Consider the following 12,431-nt stretch of genomic DNA (forward strand, 5'->3'; position numbering starts at 1 on the left):
GTCCTGACAGAGGGATATAAAGTTTTTAGCAGAAAAATCCTACCTTAGCAGAGATAGTAAATAAGGTCTTGTTAGGGAAATAGATAAAAATAAAGAGTAACGCTGAAAGAGAATATCATTTCAGCGGGCCGAGGGTTGCGGCTTATGCCAAGGGGAAAGAGAGGTTCCTTGGAATGTTAGGTTCTCTGCAAGGAGTGAGCCCCAAGTTGCCTCTTTTTATAATTGAAACCTTGGCTAGAAGCTGGGGGCAGCTCTTGGTGGGGGCTGGGAACAGTTTGAGCTGGAATCAGAATAGACAATCTTAGAATTGAATGAATGTCTCTGGGCTAATTTCCAACTCAATAGAGTTGGATAGAAATCTCATCTCCAGCTTTGGCTAAGTAGGAGTGGTCCTGGACTCCACCAGTCCCACCCAGATAACAGAATGAAACCACTTTATCTTGATTCCCTGGGACTGGCCTTTTGCAGAAGCAGGGTTCAAGGAGAAATTTTCTCCTTCAAGGAACTTCTTAAGTGCTTTACCTTATGGCTTACCTAGAAGTCAGAGAGAGAGAAAGAGAAAGAGTTTTGGAGCTCCCTTCGTTAAAATGACCCAACAAGTGAGAAGAAAGGTAATATAAGCAACTTCAGTATTGGTGAATAGTAGTATACTGCTATTTGAGTATGTGAAGTGAAGAGGGGGAAAGAAAGAAAGAAATGATTTAAGTAACTTCCAGTTTGAAGCAGTATAGAAAAGGTCACTTTCCCAAATTCTGCATATCTACATATTTGTGGGGACATATTTTTGAACAACTTATCTTGAAAGCATAGCTTTTATTTTTCACTGACATACAGGCCTCCATACAGCCAGGTTCTATATCTTAGGGCAGCTCTGCAACTTGTTTCTGCTGAACAAGTCCTAATTAATGCATAGCAGAGAGGCATGCCAGGTTTCTGCTTCATTAAAAGGTGAGACCTAACACTAAGGATGAAAGTAGAAAATCTTAAAGGTGCTAACTCCACTTTAAAAAAAAAAAGGAAAGACCAATTATTTAATAAAGTTATTTTTGTGTAGAATAACTACTACCTATGAAGCCAAACTAACTACCTACCCAATTATTTGATGATGGTAATAAAAAATTATAATAAATAATAGCTATAATAAAAAATAACTGAAATTGAATGCTGTGAAATTATACTTTGCCCCAAAGAAGGATTCTAGAATATACCTCCCTTCCTGACAGAGGTGAGAAGCTCTGGGTGTAGAACACAGCAAATCACTTCAGACTTTGTTTTGTGACACATTGATTAGTTTTGTTTAACTGCTTTTTTTTCCTCTTTTAAAATTAATTTAAAGGATTGTTTTCTAAAAAGGTTGGGGGGAGGGATATGCCAGGGAATGGAAGGGATGTAAAACAAAATATATCACTAGATTTTTACTTTTTAAAAGGTTAACTTCAAGCTAATTCATTCAACAGCTGTTGAAATGGTCCAGATCTGTCTTTTGAATGTATATTATGGGCCCAAAGGAGACTCACAAGCACTTCAGTTCTAATTTTCCAGATCACTTAAAGATTGGGGGATTTTTTTCTTATAAATAACAAATTAAAAACTAAGAATCTATGTGGAACTTATTTTAATGGCACATGGCTTCATGCATCTTCCTGGGTTTGGATCATCAAATAAAAATTTTTTGAAACATGCATTTAAGACAATTATAGGAAAACTGATTTTCATGGTATGCATAGTTATACAAATCTACCTCTACAGATCAGAAATAAACACTCGCTTAGATATCTATTAAAAATGCATTTACATGTCAGCAAACTTACAGCATCTAAATGTGCCTGAAGATAACATTAAAATTATGGAGATATGTACAAATATTTGTATATGTATATACATACACACACAATATAGTTGATTAAATAAAGCCACAGTTACTTGACATGTTTAAGAACTATTATTTTAAAAATGACAAAGTTGTAAGATTTAAAGTCAAATGAACATGAATAAAAAAATACTTGTAAATGCAAAACAAATATGTATATGAACTACATTGTTCAACAAATGCAAATACTTTCTTATGGATGAAATGGGTGGAGGATATGAATAGAGTCAAAAGTCAGGCTCAAATAAAATACTATATTCAGTAGGATATATTCAGGTGAAGAGAACCTTATAAATGAAAGAGGATTTGATTATTTATTTGCCAGAAATAAATTTATTTATTTGTAATAGTCCCTCACTCAAAAGCAGGATTTAATTATAATGTGCTAAACTCTTTTGATTAAAAACCAAAGACTTCATTACATAAAGCTTTTACCTGGAAATTCTAATTGGACTACACAAACTCATGATGCCTAAACCTAGCATAGAAAGATTAAAGAGAAAAAATAATTTAAATGCTATTCCATGCACATGTGACTTTTTTGTATTCATTTCAGGAAGAGAGATCATAGATTGCTATCCTGAGTTTTCTTCCCTAGTTAGAAGGCATGCAGTAATGGTACTAAAATAGAAAAAATCCAATGGGAATTTATCTTTAGAGTATGACAATAAATGATTCCACCAAAGTCTTTGAGTTTTATATGAATTTATCATATTGTCAAGATCAACTTCTAGGTATGTCACATTTTAGCATGCTTAGACGGGAAAAGAGAATTAATTAAAACAACAAGGCTTATAATCAGGCCTTCAAAAAAATGTAACAAGCCTTTTGGCTTCTCTAAACATAGCTTCTTTTCCATTTGACTCCTCCATTCTTTGGTCTTTCCATTTTTCATCAAATGACAAGTTTAACACAATATTCCCCATGGGTTCAAGCCAACTTTGTGTGTCAACTTTGGTTTAAAATGGACTAGAAAAAACCTGGAAAGCACAGCAGACTTTTCAATGCAAGTGCCATAGTTTTCCCCTGGAATTTAGAAAGTTCTAAGGATACAATCTGATACCAAGGATTCTGATTTTTAAAAAGTTGACATGAATCTTGGCCCTCAGGTATACTTCCTAATCCAAAAAAAGCTTAGTTGAAATATCCTGCTCACGTATGACAACTTTCCTTGCATTCTAAGTGAAAGGTATGTTTCAACAGGTTTGAAAAGACAAATGAAAAAGAACAATGAAGCAACAATGAAAAAAAAAAAAGCAACAGAAGGTGAGAAGCATGGGCCCATACGCACTTGTGCTCCAATGAGAATGGAATGAAGTGGATGGCATGGAGAAGGAGCATGATGAGGATGCATGGGAGGATTCCGGTATTATCCAATAGGCTCGATTATCCCGATTACCTTTCTTACTAGGCCCACTGACATCACACTGGAAAACATCTTCACAGCTCTCACTGTGTAATCGCTCTTTCTGGAGAAGTTTGTCGACTCGCTGGATGATGCACTCCAGGCTTTTGTCGACATTCAACCAAACTTTTTCCTTAAAAGGAAAAAAAAAAAAAAGCCTCCTTTACTTTTTCCAAAGTGGTCACTCCCCAATATTATCTTCAAGTTTACCCCAAATCAAAGTTTGCAACCACAGAACACAATGAGAACTACTGCAATTATATACTCACTTATTTGTTAAAGTTTTATCTGTGGGTTTTTTTTTTTTTTAACAATAAAAAGAAAACTCTATTATAACATTTCCCAAGCTTGATATCAGAAATACTGCAAAATATCATGGAACCTAAATGTCAGAAGGAAAACAAAGGATGAATTATCTTCTTTCAAACTACAGAGCCTTATTCTTCTAATCCCTTGCCTTTAGCTATTACTATTACAATGAGGATGCCCAGTTATTTATGAGAAGATACTGGTTTTTGTAGATCTCAAATAGATTGTTAAGAAGAGTTAGGGAATCTAAAAATTGATTGCTTTTTCTTTCTTATGCTCATTCCAGAGAGAGGTAGAATGGAAGAATGTGCTGGATTTTTAGTCAGAGGACTTTGCCACTTACTACCTGTGTGATCTTGGGCAAATCAAAACAAAGTGGTACAATTATCTAATCTATAAAAACGAAGGCCCTGAACCAGATGGCCTGTAGGATTTCTTCAGCCTTCAAAACTAGGATCTCCATGACTCCACCATAATGCTTCTAAATTATTTTCTCAACAGATAACAAAAATAGTTTGTAAGATTGTATTTCTCCCTTAGGAAATAAAATTTTTATTTTTATAAATCTAGTACTCATCTAAGTAGTGTGATTTCAGAGACAAAAGGAAGCATCCATTCCTGTCCAACTATGCCCCATACAGTGAGATAATGATAACCAAAATATCTCCTACTAAACCAAGGATTGAGCACTTTTTGTTAAAGAATTATACTATACAGGCATGGTAATTTAAAATACAAAGGATAACAGTACCTAGAAAAGATAATCTTAAGGGATCAAGTAATTTTTTTTCCCCCTTAAGTAATCTTTTTTTCCTCTGGTAAATTAATTGAATAAAGGAAATAAGAATAGGGGTCTTAAATTGAGAACGAGCCGGGGGAGTGGGTTATATCTAGAATGAGACACATTTTGCCAGAGGGACTCAATATGTTGCCTTTGTTTTGCTTAACTGTGTTTTTCTTATAAGATCTAATGATTAGGGAGATGAACAGTCAATGAGAAATGACAACAATTAAATTTTTTTTAAGGTTTAAATAAACAATTGTGTTTTCAAAAGGGGTAGAAATCTCAGAATAATTCTCAAAAGCCAGATGACTTTCTTAGATATGGGTAAACCACGATACAGGGCATCTAATGATCTCAGGGGACAACATAGGCATATCAGGGGCCTGAGGGAAAAGAGAGGAGCCCAGAAAGAGGAACTATGAAACCCCCAAAGACTGTTTTACTTCTGCCTCCTGATGTGGTCAAAAGCATATGCTTGATGCTCAGTAGAGGCCTAAAGGATAGGGCAATGTCCAATCTGAAACCAGGTGGTTTGGAATGCAATACTTAGGAGAAATAGAACCTTAATCTACTTGGAAAGGTAGAATCCACAAGTGGAATCTCCCAGGAATAGGAAAATAAGAATACATTATTTTTCTTTCTAGTGGTACCAGTAGGTATTTAGCACTTACCCATTCTGCTTCATGCCAATCTGCATGGAGAGAGCGACTATTCCTTCCAGTATACTTTGCCACGAGAGTGTCTTGATCATTCCTTAGCATTACCTGCTCCTCCTCAGTTGAGGTGGGAGATGCTTTGGAGGCAATATAATCAGGTCTAGCAGCATTTAGTCCATGTATTGAATTAGCCAACAGTTTACAATCACAGACAGTAATCAGTTGTCTTGTCTAAGGAAAAAAAAATTTTTTTGTTATTGCAAAGCCTTTTTATCCTCCTTAATCTGAATGGACTTTCTTTGAGTCTTCTTTTTGAGAAAGAATTCTTTTCCTAAAGTAAAGCACTGCTACCTTACTTATTTCCTCCTGTACAAAGAAAAAAACAAAAATAAAGTCTATGGAGTTTTAAAATACTTGAAAGAAATGTTAAAATTCTAGTTAGAAGTCAGTGAAAATAAAGATGTACTTTATTCTCCCCATAGAAATTCATAGAAAAAGAAATTGGGCCTTAAGTTAAGAATATCTAGACTAGATGTTCCTAACTCTTAAGTGATGAACCTATAGATGTAAATTCTGATCAAGAACAAACTACTCAATCTCTTTAGGCCTATGTTAACACATGCTTAGAATGGAGATATAATATCAATAATATCTATCTCACAATGTTCCCATGAAGCTCTGACTATTAAAATTCTGCTTTTCTTTGAGACTCAGCTCAAGCAATATTTTTCCTGATCTATCTTGCTATGAAAGCTTTTCATACAAGGTTACCTTTTATCTTTCCTTCCATATGCACATGTTGCCACAGAGCCTATCTCTCCCCATTAGAATGTAAGCTCAATGGGAGCAAACACTCTTTCACTTTTTGTCTTTGAATCTCCAGTGTGTACAGTGTCTGGCACATAGTGAACCCACAATAAATGCAAGCCAACTGACTCACTGACCGATAATATACATAAAATACTTAGCAAAACTTAAGGACGCAATGGATAGAGAGCAAGGCCTGGAGGAAGGCCTGAGTTCAAATCTTACCTATGACACTTAATATTTATGTGATCCTGGATAAGTCATTTAATACAATTTGCTTTAGTTTCCTCAATATATAATGGACTGGAGAGAAGTAAATGGCAAACTACTCCATTATTTGCAAAGAAAACCCTAAATGGAATCACAAGTAGTCAGATACACCTGAACAACAACAATAAAAAACTTGAAAAATTCTTTGTATCAGCTTTCATTACCATTAAGACTAACATAACTACTACTAGAGCTTTTAAAAATATTTACTTACTCATATAGTTACATTTTTAAAGTATATAGTAGCATAATGAACTTAAAGTGCAGCGAGCTGTCGTCTCCAAAAGCTGCTGGATCGCTCTCTGGGAAGAGATCTGCTGTGTCTTCTACTCAAATCTCTCCAACAGATTCTTCTTCCTGTAGTGAACCGTTGTCTCCAGGCAGTTGCTGTTAACTCTTGTCCAAAGAAGTGACTTCCCTTCCTGCAGAGAGCCCCGTCAAGCCTGATGCAATTCAGAGTCCTTCTCTTGAATCCTGGCTCTGAATCTCCTCCAGCTCTTATCCTTCTCCAGGCCGATCTGCTCTCTGCACCCATTGCTGTCTCTTTTTATCCTCCCAGAGAATGGGCGTGGGATAATGCAAGGGCTTCTGGGAAGAACCACCCCAGCCAATGAGCTTGCCCCCTCTATCAAGTCAACCTGAGTTCTCACCTTGTAACCGTCCAGAAAACCTGAATTCTCACCTTGTCACCATCCAGACAACCTGAGTTCTCACTTAGTAATCCTAACATCTCCCCCTTTCTTTTGATTTAGAACATAGGACAGTCATGACCTTGAAACATAAATCCATCAATATGGGAAGTATTACAGATAATTACATAAATTACATAAGCATATAGTAACATAGTAACATAACACATGCTAGAAGTATATAACATAATCATAAATTGAAAATTTATAAATGTCCATAAGTCCATTGTCCATTAGTCTCATCTTGTGTGAGGAAGTCCAATGATTCCTGCTGGTTTTTAAAGTTCTTTAACAGTCTTCTTATTATCCATGCTCTTTCAGTGTCAGATGTTTCTTAGATCTTCTCCTTTATTTTGAGATCTTTCTCTTTTTCTGTCTCTCTCTGATGGACAAGGCGAATATGACTCGTTGGCACCCATCTGATTCCTTCTCCTGCTGAAGAAATACAAGCAAACCCTCTCTCCCAGGCAGTTAACCTATCTAATTACCTTCTATTTACCACTTTCTAAATCTCTTCTCATCATCTGACAATTACATTGGAGTTGTTTGCACTGGATACAGCCATGTTGGTTTAAAAGGCCTGTATTCTCCCCAAGTGTAATCCATTTTTGCAATCTGATTGTCTTTTGGCTGACTGATTGGGTAATCCCTTTCTTCCATGTGATTGTTTTTCAGCTGATTGATTAAATCAGAGTCCTGGCCTTCTAAAGGCTCTTTGGGTGTAACATCAGCTGCCATCATGCCCCAAGTCTTTTTTGCCTGGGGCCCTGGACCTGGGCCCCTCATCCCATTTTCCTGAATTATTCTACACTCTGATGCCCAATGGAGTCCTCTGTTGCATTTTGGACATGGGGTTTTAGGTCTTCTCTCACCCTGTCTTCTCACTGTATCTCCATACCTACACTGAGCTCTTAGATGCCCAATTTTTCCACATTGAAAACATCGCCGAGTTTCTCTAGAAGTCCCTTGCCAGGAGGGACCCTGCCTTTCCACATTCATCATTGTCCGGGTGTAAAAAGCATTTGTTCCCACTGTAGCACAGCGTCTTATGATCTCCTCTAAAGGAGCATCTTTGTCTAATCCCCATATAATTCTTTTGCAAATCTCATTGGCATTTTCCTTAGCCAGATGTCTGGTCATTATTTCTGTAGCTGAATTTTCTCCAATAGTTCTTTTGACAGCAGTTTGCAAACGTCCCACAAAATCTGCAAAAGGTTCATTGGGACCTTGCTGTATTTTAGTGAAAGCCTCTCCATGATCTTTCTGTCCAGGAAGGACACCCCAAGCTTTTATTGCAGCCTTAGCAATTTGTTCATATATTGTCATGGTATAATTAATCTGTTCCGAATTCTCTCCATACTGACCTTCACCAGCTAAGTGCTCAAAAGTGAATTGTGTGTTAACTCCTATTTCCAAATTGCATCTGACTTGAATTTTACATAATTCATGAAATTCCGCAAGCCATAATAAATTTTCTCCAGGTTCCAGACATGTCCTTGCTATGGATTTCCAATCATTCGGGGTTAGGACTTCATAAGACAAACCATCTAGTAACATTTTGACATAAGCTGATGTAGCCCCATAAAGGGTACAACCTTTTTTCAAATCCTTAATTTTATTCAAATCTAAAGGTGCATATCTTCTCCTTTTTTTACCTACAGAGTCAGTATTTTCAATCACAGGATATGCATGTATAAAATCACTTATATCCTGTCCTTCTCTCTTAGCTTTAACCAATGCTTTTTCTAATCTTGTCATAGGCTTAGGCTGCTTCACAGGCAATTCTGTTTGTGTTTCTGCCTCTTCCTCTCCTCCTTCTTGCTCCACCCATGAAGGGTTAATTGAGGGAGGAGATGGGAGGTGCTCCTGTTGCTCAGAATTGTACTTAACTTCATTGTTATCTGATTCATCCTTTTCACCTAGTTTAGTTGACACTTCCCCATTTTGCTCCTTCATCTCTTCCTTTAGAATACCATTGTTTAAAGCCAATTGGATTACATTGTATATATGAATTGTATCTTTGGAAATTGAGTTTGGTCTGGAACCAAAGGGTAAAATGTCACAAAGACAATTGTAGTGTTCACCTAATTGCTCTCCTACTAATTTCCACTCATCTGGATCCAATTCTTTTTCCAGAGAGAAAGAAGGACATATGACCTTCACAGTTCTTAAAAGTTCAGTAATCTCCTCTAAAATTATAATCAAGCCTTGGCTTTTCATAACCTTGATGATGCTCTCTAAACATTTTCCTTGAACAGAAGGTGTTTGCCCCATTTCACTATAAGAGATTCCTGGTTTAGCCCTTAACAAGTTAAGTTCCTTATTTATCTATTAGCACACTCACTTAATCTTTAACAAAGTTTCCTCGTTACTCACGGTTCTGGGTCAGAGAGACTGAGATCTAGATCGGAAGCTTTTCCACTGGAATCAGGACCGTGTCTGTCCCTGTTCGGGCGCCAAAATGCGAAGGTCTGGTCTAGCTCTTCTTGTCAGGATAAGCAAATGTCCTTGCCCCACGTGTGGACGCCAATTGTAGCGTGCTGTCGTCTCTAGAAGCTGCTGGATCGCTCTCTGGGAAGAGATCTGCTGTGTCTACTCAAATCTTTAAGACAGATTCTTCTTCCTGTAGTGAACCGTTGTCTCCAGGCAGTTGCTGTTAACTCTTGTCCAAAGAAGTGACTTCCCTTCCTGCAGAGAGCCCCGTCAAGCCTGATGCAATTCAGAGTCCTTCTCTTGAATCCTGGCTCTGAATCTCCTCCAGCTCTTATCCTTCTCCAGGCCGATCTGCTCTCTGCACCCATTGCTGTCTCTTTTTATCCTCCCAGAGAATGGGCGTGGGATAATGCAAGGGCTTCTGGGAAGAACCACCCCAGCCAATGAGCTTGCCCCCTCTATCAAGTCAACCTGAGTTCTCACCTTGTAACCGTCCAGAAAACCTGAATTCTCACCTTGTCACCATCCAGACAACCTGAGTTCTCACTTAGTAATCCTAACATTAAAGAGGTAGGAAGATAGTCCTAGCCCAATGGTCAAGAATAATTGAAGGAGGTTACATTCTCCCATTTTTCTGAAAGCCTATAATAAGTACGAAGACAGATTTCTATCTGCCTGAAGATAACTTAAAAGAAATCCTCACTCAATGCTGACAGGAGATGAAACAGGCTTCTTCAAACTACATTCTATGCTCTTATTCAGTAAAATTCATTCAGTATTAGTGATTTAAAAAAAAAAAAAGTGGTGTTATCATTAATAGCTCTAATACTACCGAGAACATATTTTCTAATTTTCACAAAGGACAGTAAGTCAGTTAATTAATAAGCATTTATTAAGCTCCCATTATGTGCTACATACTATGCTAAGGGCAAGTGACAAGAAGAAAGGAAAGGAAATACAATATAAACTCACAGACAAATGGCTTGAGAAATATCTCAAGATACTCTGTTCACACTCACACACACACACTCACACCAGAAATTTGGTTCAATAATTACTGCTGATATTATTCAGTGTATGGCCTTCATATGAATCAGTATCCAATAAATCCAATAAAAACAGGTTCTCAGCTGCATATAAGTTAGAAAATCACAAATTAATGATATATCAATATATGATTTATTTTTTATTAAACATTTCTCAATTCCATTTTAATCTGATTCCCTTGTAAATTTGACACCTCTGAATTACATTATCTGATCTGAATTTCAACCCTGTCTATGATACAGCTACAGATATTTTCAACATTTTACAGATAAGGAAACTGGGCAGGGGTGAGGGTAAAGTAGCTTGCCTTAGGACACGCATGAAGTTTGTGTTACAACATTTAGAATAGCAGCCATATATCTTGACTTCCAGAAACCCAGGGCTCTTTCCATTATTCTACTCACAGGATCTTAGTTTTAGAACTGGGAGCTCAGAGACGATCTAACCTAATCCATTTATAGAGAAGGAACCAGAAGTCCACAGAATGATTCTCCAAGATCAAAAAATCACATTTTGAAATTTTCATTCTATTATCTGTTTTAGCAGAAAATAAGTGACTAAAATGACAGGTAGAGGTTCTAAGAACAAACTGAAGTGAATTCAATAAGGAAGCACTAACTTTTCCTAGCAACTATTAATCCTAGGCCTTAAATCAAGGTTTCTGATTCCAAATCAATGCTCCTTTCAGTATGGCACAAAACACTTTCTTTTCTGCAAGATCACTAGAGTTAAGTGACTTGCCCAGGGTCACACAGCAAAGAAAGTCAGAGTTAAGTATATGAGACCACATTTGAACTCAGGCCTCCTCACTTTAGGGCTGCTGCCCTATCCACTGTGCCCTGTAGTTGCCCACTGGCACGAAAGGCTTTCAAGCAATTCTTGGGGCTCCTTCCAACAAAAGGACTCTTACATGAGTCCTAGACAATAGTAATTTGATTCATGGGAAATAATTCTCCTAAATAAGCAGTAGAAAAGTATAATCTCCATGAGGGCAGGAGTTGCTTTTTTTGTCTTCATTTTTGGATCCCTCTTTTAAAAATGTTTAGTAAATCCTTGTGAGACAAAACAGTGGTTCTTTCCAATTTAAGTTTACACCATCTGATTTAGGAAGTAATCAACTAAACCCAAAAGATTACAATTTAGAATTGGAAAAGTCCTTTGTAGCCAACTCTTTCCCTCAGTTTGCTGATAAGAAACTTGAGCACCAAGAGAGTAAAAGACTTGCCTGTTAGAAACTAAGGTAGGTCAACAACGATACTGTATGAAGATGTATTCTGACTGAAGTGGATATCTTCAACATAGAGAAGATCTAATTCAGTTTCAGTTGATCAATGATGGAAGGAAACAGCTACACCCAGAGAAGGATCACTGGGAACTGAGTGTAAACTGTTTGCACTATTGTCATTCTATCCAGGTTACTTTTACCTTCAGAATCCAATTCTTAGCGTGCAACAAGAAATTTGGTTTTACACACATATATTGTATCTAGGATATACAGTAACACATGTAAAATGTATGGGATTACCTGTTACCTAGGGGAGGGAGTAGAGGGAGGGAGGGGAAAATTTGGAAAAGAAGAAAAAGAATACAAGGGATAATGTTGTAAAAAAAAAAATTACCCATGCATCTGTGCTGTCCAAAAAAATTATAATTATAAAATTATTAAAAAAAAAAAAAAAAAAGAAAAAAAAAAAAAAGAAAGAAACTAAGGTAGGATTTTAACCTATGTCTTTCTAACCTAAAATCCAGTACTCTCCACTCTGTTACACTTGCCTATTATTTTCCATTTGGCCCTAAATTTCTATTTCTATTAACAGTCAGCTCTTATCATTAATTATGAGGAATTAGTGATAATATTATAATTCAATAATTGTGAAATAATGCTTCATTACTGCCTAGGGAGATCACTTAAATTCATGGAGTATGCTCTTTTTAGAAAATGAGGATGATTACTAAAGCCACTTCCAGAACTATTAGCATTTTCTCAGTACAGAAAGGATAACTGATAGAGATTCCTACCATGTGTGACTTTATTGTGCATAGTCAATCACACACTCTCTTTTTAAAATATTAGTTTTGCTGATGATGAGTTGAAGTGAGCAGCAGCAACAGTAACAGTATCTGATGACAAATCATAGAATTGACTTAGCTCATCTATAAT

General features: G+C 36.7%; 1 protein-coding gene across 8 annotated transcripts in view; it reads right to left on the bottom strand.

Moving 5' to 3' along the window:
- The window catches only part of INPP4A (inositol polyphosphate-4-phosphatase type I A), a 201,219-nt gene that overhangs the window by 38,151 nt on the left and 150,637 nt on the right, over positions 1-12,431 (bottom strand). For 6 of the 8 annotated variants that reach the window (XM_074300347.1, XM_074300349.1, XM_074300344.1 and 3 more), the window contains 2 exons: positions 5,040-5,255; positions 3,162-3,408 (listed from right to left, as the gene is read on the bottom strand). In XM_074300347.1, coding sequence (XP_074156448.1) covers positions 3,162-3,408; positions 5,040-5,255 — 463 coding nt within the window. The remainder of the gene's footprint in view (positions 1-3,161; positions 3,409-5,039; positions 5,256-12,431) is intronic. The other 2 variants (XM_074300351.1, XM_074300350.1) reach the window with 1 other exon arrangement.

The sequence above is a fragment of the Sminthopsis crassicaudata genome, chromosome 3 (genome assembly GCF_048593235.1).
Source record: "Sminthopsis crassicaudata isolate SCR6 chromosome 3, ASM4859323v1, whole genome shotgun sequence".
NCBI classification, from domain to species: domain Eukaryota; kingdom Metazoa; phylum Chordata; class Mammalia; order Dasyuromorphia; family Dasyuridae; genus Sminthopsis; species Sminthopsis crassicaudata.